Source organism: Lycium barbarum, chromosome 9 (genome assembly GCF_019175385.1).
Source record: "Lycium barbarum isolate Lr01 chromosome 9, ASM1917538v2, whole genome shotgun sequence".
NCBI lineage: Eukaryota > Viridiplantae > Streptophyta > Magnoliopsida > Solanales > Solanaceae > Lycium > Lycium barbarum.
The window spans coordinates 10,075,826-10,091,470 of record NC_083345.1 but is presented as its reverse complement, the minus strand read 5'-3'; the positions used below and the strand labels follow the sequence as shown (position 1 = coordinate 10,091,470).

The following is a 15,645-nucleotide window of genomic DNA, read 5'->3' as shown; positions in this document are numbered from 1 at the left end:
TTGTCGGACCAGGAAGTCTTCAATGGGAGCAACACACCATAACTGCATCGCACCTCCGCATTCAACATTGGATCTTCATTGTCCATACAAAGCTTATTCAAATCCAATCTTGTTTCTTCCATAGCTAACCCGAATTTTTAATCAGAAATTTGGGGAAAGAAATTGTAAGAATCCAATCTTGGGTAAGAATTGAAACATAAAGAGAAGAAATTTACCATAAAATTTGGGGAAGAAATCAATGTGGAAGAAGAGAAGATCTAGCCGTTTGAGGGGCTTTGATATTGGATTTGGGGAATTAAAATCGTTATTTGGACGGCCATGTGGCAAATATACACTGGTCCATATCGTTTTTATCATCTCTTACGCGCTGAACGAGAGTAGCTTCACTTGCTAGTCCAGGTCACCGGTTGAAAGCGTAAATAATACACAAAAAATAAGTCCAGGGGGGTCATAGGACCCCCGCAAAGTTGAGGTGTGTTATGACAATTTTGGCAAACAAATAACCAGACTCGTCCAAGGAGATATTTCATGGCCATGAGGCCGTAATAGATCATAGTAATTATTCATAGTTACATGATATTATACACTAATATTATTGATCTGGCATAAACGTGAATATATGTTAAAAAAGTAAATAATAATAATAGTAATTTACTCTCAGGGACATCCTAAAGAAACAGAATAAATTATGCAAGAAAGATGTTAAATATATATATATATATATATCTATATTAAAAATACTCAGAAGCGAGATTTCATTAGTGGACAAGCAAGGTTTTTAAATAAAGCACTTGACCTGCTCTCAACTAGTTGAAGAGCAACTTTGCTAATAGTTGTGTGATGATCGAGACAAACAATGAGTTAGTTTATCAAGCTCTCGAAAGAAACATCTCAAATATTTTCTTATTTTGATTCTCTTGTTTTTTTATTGTAAGACACTAATTGAAAGATTTTCAATTAGTTTCTGTTTGTCTAAGAATCAAATTGCTCATGCTTTAACTAGGGCGGCTATTTCTATATTATTTCTCACATGCTTAGTTGTATTTACCCTCGAACCTAAAGAATAAAATTAATACATTTTCTAGCCATAGTAAGATAAATTTGAACAATTTATCTGACCCTTTAAAAAGAAGCCGAAATTTCGGTGGAAGGGTTTAGAAAGGGTTTTAGGGAAAATGTTGAATTTAAGGAAACGCATTTGGCAATTGCAGCTGAGGCGTTTATCAACAGCAATACGAGAAAGTATAGAAGATGAAGGCGACTGGTTTTATTCATCTGAATGGTGGAACTCTTCCTCCGATGGACACACTGTTTTCCGATCACTTTCCGATAAGGGAAACGGCCTCGTTTCTGTTGTAGCTTTCCCTTCTTCCCGACCAGTACACTTCTTTCTCTCCCTTTATACACTTTGTACATATAAGATGGCCCAATGTTATTTGGCTGTAATTTTTTCTCAATCCTCTTGACTCTTGTATAGTATTTCAACAACTTCAAAGTTCTAACTAAGATAAATAGTTAAATATGTTCCTTTTTAGCTAAAGAGAGCTTCTAAGTTATAGTTCTAAGGCTTTGATTCCTATAATAAAGGTAGTACAATGCTGCATGTGCTGTAAGTAGTGTGTAAAGAATGGATCTTGGGCCTAACTCAATCCCAAAAGTTAGCTCATAGGGTGAGGATAATCCAAGTCGATATACAACAACAACAACATACCCAGTGAATCCCACAACGTGGGGTCTGGGGAGGGTAGAGTGTACGCAGACCTTATGTTTCCGGAAGACTCTCGGCTCAAGAAAAGGTCAGATACGGTCAAACAAATCAAAGCAATTATGAAAATGAAAACAATGAAAGTAAATAAGCCATTATAAACCAACAGATACTCGTAGAAATCAAGAGACAAGAAACTATAGAGCAATATAACTACTCGTAAGAAAGGATAAACGCGACTACCTACTAGCCTTCTACCCTAATATGAGTCCTCCATACCCTCTTATCTAAGGTCATGTCCTCGGTAAGCAGGAAATGCGCCATGTCCTGTCTAATCACCTCTCCCCAATACTTCTTCGGCCTAACTCTACCTCTTCTGAAACTGTCACTAGCCAGCCTCTCGCACCTCCGCACTGGGGCATTTGCATCTCTCGACATCACATGCCCAAACCATCTCAGCCTCGCTTCCCGTATCTTGTCTTCCACTGAGGCTACTCCAACCCTGTCTCGGATGACTTCATTCCTAATCCTATCGCTCCTAGTGTGCCCACACATCCATCGCAGCATTCTCATTTCCGCCACTTTCTTCTTCTGAAACATGGAGACAATTACCCATCCCGTATCTGATGTGGGACTCTTAACTCTGTGTGTGTGTGTGTATACACACTCGTAAAATTCTCTGGAATGCAAAATTATGGGAATGGAGTTCACATGGAGGGAAATGGGGATATTGAGGATTCATCTAGCTGATTCTAACTAGTTTGGGATTGAGATGTTGTTGTTTTTGTTATGGGATGTGATATTTCCTCTAAAAATGGATTTTTATTACAATCATTAGTAGAAATAAGAAAATGACTTATTTTGTCAGGAAAATTGTTATTGGGCAAGAACAGAGAATTGGCTTCAGAAGAGGTATGAAAAGATATATCCAGGGCATGAACACAAAGGGAATTTCAGGATTCTTGGTTACCAATGGCGTAATCTTCACTTTAACGACGAGACTCGCCAAAGCACAGTTAAAATTATGGCTGCTTACAGGGAATCAGATCCTGGTTCTATATGCTTGATGCAACAGGCAGAGTGCCTCGCCGTTCCATGTAAATATTGCAATCTTATTTTTGTTCTGCAGCTCCTTTGCAATGTATGATCATATAAATTGTATGTATGATTTCTCTAGGAGTATAATGCATGACCTGTATATTTACTTTTCCCAAAAAATATAGTGGCTTTAAATTTTGGTCCATCATTTGCACATCAGCTATTCAGGGTTCGCATGTAGAACATTTTCAGGATGCATATGCCTTTTCTCTGTTTGTGGTAGTAAGCTTTTAGTGTCTTAATTTCCTACATAGAGAGACAGACAAGGCATGCTCTAATAATAAAACTAACGGATAAATGGTACTATCTTTTCAATAGCTGGTTGATCCCCCTAAATAAGTAAGTCTTTTTCTTAGTTTTGCATTTGGTTCTTGAGCTGGTCTGGTCTTTGTTATCGAGAATTAATTTTGCTGCTTTACTATGAGAAAGGGCATAGAGGAATATACAAGTTACTCAGCTTACAGCTACCTTTTCTCTTTCCTACACCAATTCCTTTGCATGATTTCTCTCTTCTTGTGCAATGAATCTCAATTTTTGTTAAACCGAGTGTAAAGATGGTAGTGATATTGAAAATAAAACTGAGATGAATTAAGAATGTCAGGGCACTTTTCTCATGTCAGATCCCTTTACTTTAAGTACTGAGGGGGAGGAGGGGGGGGGGGGGGGGGGGGGGGGGGGTTCAATAGGGTAAAGTATGCCTTATCCTGTACTAAAACTTATTCAATGTGTCATACTTGTCCAGTTCTCCTCAAAGATAATCATGCTTTCACATTGGTTGCATCTTTTTGATATCATCTCCTCCACAGATGTGAAGAGCATGGTCTCTGCTGGCTTGGCTACCATAGCATCTTGCAAATTTGATCTTGAAAGTGCAGTTTGTGGGAGAAAACCAATGAATATTTTATGTATTGGGCATGGTGGAGGAAGCATACCTTTGTTTTTGGCGAGTAAAATCCAAGGTTTGGAGTGCTTTATCCTGCTTCTTCTCCCTTTTAAGTCTCTGAATTTGAGCATTCTTCTGGTGGCTTTGTGTCTTTTGACATTGTCTGAATGAGAAACCATTATCCAATCCTTCTTATCACTGGTTCTGATATTAAAGACACATATTGCTCCTTCTTTTGATGTAAAATCTCATCTTGAAGGCAAGTATTGAGGCATATAATCTGACATGACATGATGCAGGAAAAGATGATATAGGAAACTTTAGATTATGTGTTTCTTGTATTATAGTTGGTCCCTCTGATAACTCAAATATAATACTGACTGAATTCTTCCAACTTATAGGGGAACTTGATTTTTCTCTACAAGATGTATAGGATGCAAGGTCTGGTGGAAGAATAAATGACAGAATGAGTGCCTTTTAACTTGAATATGCTTGTGATTTTGGTCTGTAGGTTTTGTTTGGATCACATGGACAGGGAGCTAAATAATGAAGTATTTGTTCTGTGTCAGAGAAAATTCATCCCGGTAGTTTTTGTTTGGTTCACATAGATGTGGGTAAATGATGAAGTACAAACTTTGTTCCTAATAGTAGAACCTGGAGCACTGTAGTAATACAAATATTACAAAGTTCTATAGTGGTCTCTATGGTTTTTTAAAATATGCTTGTAAAATGAACACCTTGGATTGTTTGTATTATTGGTGAATAGATATGAATATCAGATTACCTAGAAGAGAAACTATGTGTTCTCTGCTTTTAAATCCTATTCTCATGTTTACTTCTTAGGACTTCAGTTTCTCTCCGTTGTTATTGAAAACTTTGCGTGCACTTGTTCCTAAACTAGCTTTTGCTTGTTTTGATGTACTGGTATTTTCCCAACTACAATGTATCAGGTGCTGAAGTGCACACAGCTGAAATTGACCCTGTGGTTATCTCAGCCTCAGTCCAAGCAATGGGGTTCCCATCTTACTCAGTTATGACCCCATCTGGTAGTCGTGCACAGTCAATTCCTGATCCTATTGAAGAAGTACAATGGAAAGGCATTCATGAGAGGCTTCAATTACACGAATCAGATGCTGAGAAGTTTCTCCTTGAGAACAAAAATCTTTATGATCTAGTTTTCATCGATGCCTATGACGGGGAAGATATCTTTCCTCACGCCCTGTGGGATCCACACTCTCCTTTCCTCAATGCTCTCGCAGACCAACTTCACCCCGAGCATGGAACCGTTGTCATAAACCTTCACTCAGATGTAGACTTCAGGGATGCTGATTTCAGTCCACCTGGTTCTCACCTTTTGCCGATGGGAAAGTATGTTTCTAAAGTGTGCCGAGCATACAAAGAAGTTTTGTTAGGGAGTAAGAGTTCCAACAATGGTCTGGCTTATGTAGTGTCTGTGCCTTGGGTATGTAATACATCTCTTGTTGTGAGCAGAGGTTTAGGAAAATCTAGTAGGGATATGGTTATGAAGACTATCATGTCTAGAGCTCTAGTTGTTGAGAATATTCTTGACTTGCCATTTTCTTGTTTGCAATATCTGAAACGAGGTTTTACTTTGGTGAATTAATATGAAATTAAAGTGTTTTGCCTTCTCTTCAGAGACGTCACTATTAACTTTCATCAAGAATGGCGTTGTCCGAAGTTATATATTAAGACATAAAAACATTAGGTGTTCTTTTCATGTCTAAAATTTAATGGACAAAGTTACTCGGTATGTGTTGGTAATAGGTAGCAAGTATTAGATAGATTAGTCGAAGTACACGCAAGTTTATCTGAATGTTAATAAAAAAAGAAGGGAATGGAGCTTGTGACATGGAACCAGTATCTTAACTTGTACATTCGCCCCGACAGATTAGCATGTTTCAAAACCAAGATTTATTTACAGAAAGTATTATCAAGGAAGATATATTCCCACATCAAGAGAAGATTATAAGTAACACATTTTGACATAAATCGAATTGCAATGTAGAGAATATAGCAATCACACAATCATTTAAACCCCTAGATTTATGGCATTGCTAGGTTATTATAGTGGATGCCCTAAAACACTGGGACAATGTCATGATGGATGAACGAGAAGTATCAAGTCATCCAAAAGATATCTATGGGTAAGTCTCTTAAAATATTGGATTTGTAATCTTGAAAATAAGACATTATCTGCTACAACTGATTAAGGTGACCTGATGGTAAAAAAGTTCCTTATACCGACGGTATATATAACTTAAAATTTCTTCGACGGTATATATTTAACTTAAAATTTCTTTAAAAAGTAATGTGCATGCATATGTCTAAAGTTGGACTAGGATCCAATGAAGGGAAAGCAAGGAGATCAGGATCACACTCAAAAACAGCCATAAGATGTTCTTCAAGGCTTACCCACAGCTTCAATCCTATCTAATGTATTTGTATCCATCAAAGCTATAATTATATTTTAAATGGTGCCATGGTGGTTAAATTAAATACTAAGTGGTTCGCAAACTGGCATCTGAGTTAATTTTTACGAGCAGCGTATACCACTTTGACTCACAGTTTTAGGACACTATTAGTATATAGTTTATAGCATCCATCAAATTAAAAACAGGAAACTGCACACCAAAATGTGTCAATCTGTCTAACTGAAACTATATGAAATATGTGTGCTGCAACTTTTTAACAAGATAACCGACTTTCTCAGAGTCCTTTTTTGACTCTTTATCTCTCCCCTAAACTTCACCAGTATATAAACAGTCACTTTGTAGTAATTCCTTAAACCATCAAAAAGAAAAACAAACACATAAAGCAAAGTGCAGAAAAATGTCTGGTATTATAGATATCTGGACAACTGAATTCGCAAAGTTGCAGAAAAAAGTGGAAGAAAAGAATCCAAAAACTGAATTAATTAGTGAAAAGCATGAGATTAAGGAAGGAAATTGGAGTTTCCACTCTGTCCTAATTAAGAGATTTGAGTCACTTAAGAAGTTGACAGTTTTGGAGAATTACTACTCTGAAGCTTCAATTTCCATGATTCTTGATTGCGTTAGCCCTTGAAGCAAACTGGATTCTGCTTTATTACACCTTTTTCTTTCCTTTGCTGTTTTTTTTTTTTTTTTTTTTTTTTTTTTTTTTTTTTTTTTTTTTTTTTTATAATTTTAATTTCTCTGTTTGATTTTACTCTCCATGTATAGGTTTAATTTGCTTTCTGAATAAGTTTTTGTATAAATGTAATTTTCCTCAACAACTATTTCCTCTCGTCCTTTTATCTGTCACTTTAATGGAAACAAACATTAGTCCAAAATATTTTTAAAAAATCAGAAGTATATTAGTTTTTTTGCAACAGTGAAATTAGCAGATCTTATATCAAACAAGTTTGATTGACACCATATTCGACATCCGCTGTCGTGTCAAAAAAGGTTATTTTACACCATATTGAATTTTTTGCCTCATAGAAATAAAAGCAAATCATCATTCATTGATAAAGAACTTAGCTGCTACATTTTTCTTTATTAGAAGAAGACGACAAAGAGATGGTAAAGGAGGTTGCAAATTAAAAGAAGGTGGTTATCCACCCGGATGACCCGGGATTGATCCCCCTCAATGCCTTCTGAGTCGAGCTTGTCGCATAGGGCTTGCCTAGTACGGTTTACATCCCTTGTGTGGTTTGTAGGCTATTACACAATGGGGGATTTACCCAATGCGCATACAGTGCTCACCCGAAGGGCAGAGGCTGTGACAGGGAATGTAGCGACTGCGGGTTATGCTGGAGTTCCAAAAAAATTAAAAGAAGGATTATTTGAAGTTTTGGACATAGTACTTCTTTGACAACATAAATCTTGATTACAATTGATTCATCAAGATAGTAATATATTTTTCTAGTTTACTTTTAGTAAACAAGTAGCATAATTGTACATGCCTTTCTAGCTAGGTGCAATCTTTTGTTGAACATTCATCCAAGCAGCTGCTCATTAACTCCGCATCTAGTAAAAATTTGTTAAAAAAGTAAGTCATAAACTTGTCTTATTGGGACAAACATAGATAAGATGATAAAATTAGCATATGAAAACATGACCCATCAAATCACCTTAAATTTTAGTGGGTCGTTAACCCATATATTAATTAACTCATTCTATTTTGACCCACCAAATTCAGTCCATCTAAAAATTGCGCTCATATATAATTCAAATTGACCAATGAGAAACTTTGTTAGGATATTTTCTAAAATATGTTTTTTTGTTTAATATGTTATATATAGTCATAATAAAAAAAATTATTAGGTACTTAAATAAGTTATAAATACAAAAAAAAAAAAAAAAATCAAACAAACTAAAGCTAGCAAGAATTGGATGGGTTGACCCGTTTTTAGCCTTTTCTACCCAACTCATTTTAAATTAATGATTCATCCACTTAGTAATTCAGTCCATTTTAATCCATCAAAATTCAACCCAACTGACCCTCCTATACTTAACTTAGGAGGGAATCATTGAATAAAAAAATATATGAAAAGTATACCTTCCATAAACTTGGAGCAATGTTCATTTGAACAAGCAAGCTTACAGTTCAATGCTTTATGAGAAATAAAATGAGGACAAACATTCAAGCACATTGCTATGCAAATAGGATTGCCCAAACATTCTAATCTACATTTTATTTCGCAAGGCACTTTAAACGCAGCATTACAATTTGCTACAAAAATCATGATAAGGAAAAGTGCCACAGTTAGAACCTTTGTGAAATTCATATTTTGTAATATGTGTTTTACACTTTTGTATCTGGCATGCTAGATTTTAGAGTAACGCTATTTATAATCAAAGATTTCAGTTGAATTTAAGACAAGTTACAAAAAATATGATATAAAGTTACATTAAACCTAAATGATATAGGACAATTGTATTTACCGTTGTTACCAAAAAATAAATATGGTAAAATTTGATAATCAAAATTAGACTACAAAAATAAATATAGTACAATCTACAAATTGGGTAGAGTTATCATGATTTCAATGCATTATCAGTTTTGATTTTAGCTTTGGTTTGGCCATGGATGGTAGAGAAGGAACTGCAGAGAAAGAGGAAAGAGGGATGCCAAGAGGACAAAGAGAACTGGGTTTTATTTATCTAGCAGAAAGACATAAAAGTCCCTTTCATTATTCTTGCTTAATGTATTGACAGGGGTAATTTAGGAAATTAAAAGATGGGGTATATAGACACACACTAGTGGCATTTGGCCCGTACTAAGTCCGGGCGCAAACTACTTTAAAATTTATATTTGCAGCTTTTTTATGTGTTTTTTTTTTCGCTACTCTAGTTTTTGTAATATTTTATCATTTGTAAAGGTGGTTCAATAATTTCCCGATATTGCTAGAATATTAAATCAAACAAAAAAAATTGTAAGTTAAAAAACAACATTTTTCTTAGAGTATATTTATACCACCTTTTTATTTTCAAACAAATTTACGCGCCAAACTCTTTTGCTTTTTTATTTAACTGAATTTTCTTTAGATTAAAGTTCTTAATGATTCAAATTGAGTTTTACCTTATGTCAGATTAACTTAATTTCTTTTTTCTCAAGTAAACTGATATTGGCTAACCCATTTTTGAAAGAAACAAATAACTACGGTATTCAAGTAATATCAAAAATACTTATTGTTACAAATTGTTGTATGATAACGTCAATGATGTTAATTTATAAATAAAGAAAACTTTTAAATTGAAATGACAAAATACTTTTTAGATGTTCCTCCAAATTAAATCATACAAAAGAAATTGGAAAGTAAATGAAATTATTTGTTTTCTTACTTTAGTCTTTCACCGTCCTTAAGAAATAATGTATTTTCTAATTGTTCTTAATTTAATTTAAATTTTTAAGAAATCTATATTGTGATTTCTTAAACAATGTAGTTTAGTATATGTTTAACTAACCATCTGTCGTAAATTATACAAAATGTTGATTATCTCATTTTTTATAAAACATTCCAATATCCAAAAATGTGAAAAAAATCACTCTCGTTTGAAATTATAAGTATTATTATTATTCAGAGAGCTTACCTATATTTTTAAATTACTTTGTCAAAATATTTTTAGTTATATATGAAAAATAATTTAAATTAAATAATTAAGAACAACTCCTAGAATTAGAAATATCATGTACCAACTGAAATTCTAGTGGCCTAGCTTTGTACTACATAGGTCTGTTGCGTCTGCATAGTTTCAATTTGGATAGCAGAGTGAGTCACCTGCTGCTATGGCTTTGTACAGGATTCAATTGGTAATTAATACAAAAGTTCAGTTACAAAAAAAAAAAAAAAAAAAAAAAAGTTGGTTGAATAAATAGATTTTTTGTGGTGTCAATATCACTTTTCCACATCATCACTCCTTGTAGCATAAGAACCCATATAGTTACTCAAATTTACCTAAATGGATAAGAACTTGCCAGGTAATTAAAGCATCAGATAAGGGTAAAATGGACAAAAAAAATCATGTAAGGACTAAAAAACTTTGAGATTCTCTTATATATATATATATATTGGCCATGTAGTTTTATTTAAGTTTCTGTTTTTCTCCCCCCTTTTTTTTAATAATAATCTGGATTCTGTCCAGTCATGAATTACACTGTTCATCTCTTTATCTTAATCTTTGTTCTTAATAACTCTCTTCTTTAACCACACCCTGGACATGGCCAACATTTCGTCCTTTATCATCTTTGGACATTTTAATCGCCTCTCAACACTTAGGAATTTACAGGTTAATCCATTGAGTTTATTAAGAAATTAAGAGAATAACCATATACTAAGAGTAACAGATCCATAATAACAAGAAATTACTTAAACATAGATCTATATAACATAGATTTTTACAATAACACAAGTTAATAATATACATAACTGGGAGAGTAATACAGAAGGAGTAATACAACATCCTAATGCAAGAGGTCAACAGGACATAAAATACAACATATAATGGAAATATTACAAGAAAAGTGTACGCATATACAAATATCAAAACAGTTAAAACAAAATGAAATGAGTTTTTATAAAAGTTGTATACACTACTCAAAGTTACGATAAGGATAATGTTGGTGATAATACAATGAAATTACAATTACAATTGAAAAATAAAATGAAGAAATAAAAATATTTTCGGCTGAGGCGCGGATATCTCGCTCTCTTTAAGGAGATTCAAGCCCACTACAGCAAATCTACTGATCCAGCAGTAATCTTTCTGACTTGTCCCCTCCAGGATACAACAGTCCGATCACGTCGTACAACTCAATAAACTCTAGACAAGATGTTGAGTCCAAAGCTCCACCAAAAAGAAGAACACCTTCCTTCAACTAATAAACTCTTTTTTTTACTTTCCTCACTTTTTAAGAACTCTCCAAAGTATATATTTTCCTCTACCCTCTACAAGTTACGGATGACTAACTATTTATAGCTAGGAAAATCATCCTTGAATTAATTTGATATGAATAGGGTAGTAAAGTAGGTAGATAAATAGAAGGATTATCATTTAGAGGTTACATAAGTTACAAGAAGAATATGGGTAAGTTAATGTGATAATGGAGAAATGAGTTACAAATAAACTTATGGCCTCAGTTTTCCACCAGAACGTGAGGGTAAGAAACAGACCATTCATTGCTTCTTAATGGCCACAAACGAAAAAGAATTAGAATGTGAATGCAGCAACAGAACGTACCATTCAATGCCTCTTAATGCTACCAACGTGAATGACATGGTCAAAGGAAGAAAATGGGACACTTTAACATGTCAATTAAATAATATTAAAATGCTCAAAAGACCTATCAGATAATTATAAGAGGAAGAAATATAGGAAGCATAAACCACAATACAATAGAAGCTATAATAAAAAGAAATATTATCTTAGAAAGTCAGCAGCTAGAAAGCCTTATTTAGATAGAAATAGACATGTGAGAAAATATAGAACAGAAAGAAAATGTTTTACGTGCGCAAGTATAGAACATTTAGCAAATACATGTCCAAAAAGAATAAATAATAAGACAGAAAAAATTAAAACAGACTCATCAGATTCAGAAGAAGAAGAACTAATAAATGAAATAGGATTAGAAAAATTAGCTCTGATACCAAATGGAAAAGATTCACAAGATCCAAAAGACGTCGACTCGGGGATGAGTTTTGATTCTACTGCACTACACAATCTTGACACGTAAAAAGGACTGATAGACATATAATCATGACAACCAAGACAAAGAAAAAAGCAGATTCGTTGAAAAAAGAATAAAGATGGATGAAAACAACTTTGATAAAAGTAGCTTTAATAAAGCAGCTACAGGACTAGCAAGGACAATAATGCAAAGGCTCTTCTGAAAATTTCACGTGACAATAGAGCCCGAAGCGCACCCAGCTGAAATCAGAAAGATTCTTCAAACAATTTGAAGTCGACTGGGAAAAAACTCTTCGTGTTTAAGTCATATAAGTTTTCATAGCTAAGTGAATAAAAAAATGGGTAGGATGCTATCCTACAACCTTCATGTTGTAGGTTAGCAAAACCCATATATATATTACAACCCGATGTAGACAAAGTGATATGGCATATCTCTTTGATAAAGGATTCTATTTATCTTTTTTGACTTCTTTTCTCATTCTTCACAATTTTTTTTTTTTTAAATCATCTCCATTACTCATACCTTCTCATCTTCATAAATTCTACTTTTAATTGGTATTGGTAATATCCATAACTCCTAATTATCTAATTATTATGCATTAGAAAGCTCAATGTCAACCGTTTCTTTCAAGAATTATTGTTTTAGCAGTGCAAAGGACTTCAAAAAGAGTGAGAAAGAGAGTTTAATAAGTTTTTTTGCATAAATATGATTTTCCTTAAATTATTTCTTCTCGTCCTTGTATTCGTCACTTTAGTGGAAACAAAAAATAGTCCAAAATATTAAAAAAAAAAAAATGCAACAGTGAAATTAGCAGATTGTATATCCAACACACCATATTCGACATCCGCTGTTGTACATCAAAAAAGTTTATTTTACCCGATATTAAATATTTGCCTAATAGAAATAAAATCAAATCATTCATTGGTACAAAACTTAGCTACTTCATTTCTCTTTATTAGAAGATGAAAAGAGATAGTAAAGGAGGTTGCAAATCAAAAGAAGGATTATTAAAATATAGTACTTCATTGACATCATAACTTGATTAAAATTGATTCACCAAGATAGTAATATCTTTCTCTAGTTTTCTTTTAGTAAACAAGTAGCATAATAGTACATGCCTTTATAACTAGGTGCAATCTTTTGTTGAACATTCATCCAAGCAGCTGCTCATCAGCTCCTCATCTAGCAAAAAATTGTTTAAAAGTAAGTCTTAAACTTGACTTATTGGGACAAACATAAATAGGCGTGGCATTAGACTATAAAAATATGACCCGCCAAATCACCGTAAATTTAGATGGGTTATTAACTCGCATATTTATTATTAATTCATTCTATTTTGATCCGTCCAATTCAGTCTATCCAAAAATTGCGCTATATATACAGTAGTTCAAATTGATTAATGAGAAACCTTATCAAGATATTGTTCAAAATACATTATTATTTTTAATACTATGTTATATATAGTCAAAAAAAGATTAGGTACTTCAACAAATTCTAAAAAAAACAAACAAAGAAACAAAAGCTAGCAAGAATTAGACGGTTGGGTTATGACAGGTTTTTAGCTTTTTCAACCGAATTCATTTCAGATTAGTGATCCGTTTATTTATTAACTCAGCCTATTTTGATTCCATTTAACGATACTAACTTAATTTATTGGGAGGGAATTATGAATTTAAAATATATATGAAAAGAAGTATACCTTCTTTGAACTTGGAGCAATGTTCATTTGAACAAGTAAGCTTACATTTCAATGCCTTAGAAGAAATAGAATGAGGACAATTTTTAATGCAAATTGCTATGCAAACAGGATTGCCCAAACATGCTAATCTACATTTTATATCGCAGGACATTTTAAACGTAGTAATAGCATTACTATTTGCTAAAAAAATCATAATAAGGAGAAATGCCACTGTTAGAACCTTTGTGAAATTCATAATTTGTAATATATGTATTTTATACCTTTGTATCTGGGATGCTAGATTTTAGAGTAACGCTATTTATGTTGGGTTTTTTGATATTGGTGAATGTGAAATGATGGGATGAAAAGTGAAGGGAATATAAAAGGTCTCTTTTTGCTTTGGGAAATGTAAAAGGTTCCTTGTGCTTTGGTTAAAGCATCTGTCCCACATAGGAAAAAGAGAGAAAAAGAGAGGTGTACATATTACATTACACCTTCTCTAGTTGCTAAAAGGGTTGAGGGGGAAAGGACCCCACGCGCCGTCGTCGTCGCTCGCTCGGCTTCGGCTTCGGATTTGGATTTGGATTTGGATTTGGTCAAATGATCTGATTGATTGATTTAATTATTTATTAAATAATTAATTATTTCCAGATTCTGACCCGTTAGTAACCCGGATCCGCTAAATTTCCAGATTTTTAAAACGTACATTTTCTGAAAGGTTGCAAACCTTTTCCCAACCAGTGCGTTAATGGCTATAAATTCCAGTTAATATTCAGATTATTACTTACGAATTTTCTGAAATCCTCTATTCTTCTACTCTACTTAAAAGTTTTCTTTTCTGTGTGATATACTGTCATTGAGTGGTTCGCCGCTACCAGAATTTGGAGTACTACTATTTTGGTAAGATAATCGTTCTATCCTGGGAGGGGATATTCCATCAACCTCGAGTACTGTGAGGGGAATAATTTCCTTAAGGACACACTTTGAACTAAGTGGGCTCGATTATGCTCTGAATATATTTTTTCTAACACTGTTTCTGTTCATTTGTCCATTTTCTGTAATTTACTGGTTTTAAGTTTTTACAGATTGTGTAATCTGCTTTTACTAAGTGTTTTATAGATTCAGAAACTTTATTTAGACTTATACAGATTATTTTTAAACAACAATCTTAAGGAAATTACTATATAATATTATAATATGTATTCTGTTTAAGGAGATTAAAACTTCTGTAGTTTTCTACTCCATATGAATATTAGTATTCTGACTTGAAGATATAAAAACTTCGTTGGAATACCAAAGTTCATAAGTATACTGCGATTTGAAGAAATAAAATCTTCATCGTTTAAGTTTGTGATTTAATTGCTATTCTAGTTTTATTAACTAAAACAGTTTGTCGATTTGGCAGTGACAAAGAAAGAATGGCAATTGAGACTGGAACTCCCTCTGCGACTGGAACTCCCTCTGCGACTGGAACTCCTTCTGCGAACATTGCACCAGCGGTCACGCCTACAACCCGTGCCGCTGTGCCACCGGCTGAGAAACCTGCGAAGTTCACCGGTGCCAACTTTAAAGGATGGCAGCAGAGAATGTTCTTTTGGCTTACCACCCTTGGTATGCAAAAGTTCACCAGTGAGGACCCTCCCGTGCCTGCCGCCGACATGCCTGACAATCAGAAGTTCATGGTTACTGAGGCTTGGAAACAGGCTGATTTTTTGTGCAAAGGCTACATTTTGAGTGCCTTAGAAGATGATTTGTACAACGTCTACAGTGCAGTAGAGACCTCCAAAGAATTATGGAGTGCACTGGAAAAGAAGTACAAAACTGAAGATGCTTGCTTGAAGAAGTTTGTGGTTGCCAAATTCCTAGACTACAAAATGGTGGATGGAAAAACTGTTGGAACCCAAGTTCAAGAGCTTCAACTTATCTTCCATGACCTTATTGCTGAAGGTATGGTAGTGAATGAAGCATTCCAAGTGGCTGCAATGATTGAGAAGTTGCCACCCTCATGGAAAGATTTCAAGAATTATCTTAAGCACAAGAGAAAGGAAATGAAATTGGAGGATCTGTGATTCTTCTCAAGATCGAGGAAGATAACAAAACCGCTGATAA

The 15,645-nt window shown here is 33.9% G+C and overlaps 1 protein-coding gene and 1 long non-coding RNA gene across 3 annotated transcripts; one reads left to right on the top strand and one right to left on the bottom strand.

Moving 5' to 3' along the window:
• Window positions 1-775: 775 nt before the first annotated feature.
• On the top strand, window positions 776-5,341 carry LOC132610834 (uncharacterized). 2 transcript variants are annotated; one of them, XM_060325245.1, is made up of 4 exons: window positions 776-860; window positions 2,574-2,802; window positions 3,610-3,762; window positions 4,637-5,341. In XM_060325245.1, the coding sequence occupies exons 2-4, from the start codon at window positions 2,730-2,732 to the stop codon at window positions 5,308-5,310; spliced, it is 900 nt and encodes a 299-aa protein (XP_060181228.1). In that variant the 5' UTR covers window positions 776-860; window positions 2,574-2,729; the 3' UTR covers window positions 5,311-5,341. The 2 variants fall into 2 exon arrangements, with proteins under 2 accessions (XP_060181228.1, XP_060181227.1); XM_060325244.1 differs by lacking the exon at window positions 776-860 and adding an exon at window positions 924-1,379.
• A 2,192-nt stretch (window positions 5,342-7,533) lies between these two features.
• LOC132610306 (uncharacterized) lies at window positions 7,534-8,479 on the bottom strand. Its single transcript, XR_009571109.1, has 2 exons — window positions 8,229-8,479; window positions 7,534-7,696 (listed from the first exon to the last, which is right to left on the bottom strand). It is a non-coding gene; the product is annotated as an uncharacterized LOC132610306 (long non-coding RNA).
• Window positions 8,480-15,645: the final 7,166 nt, after the last annotated feature.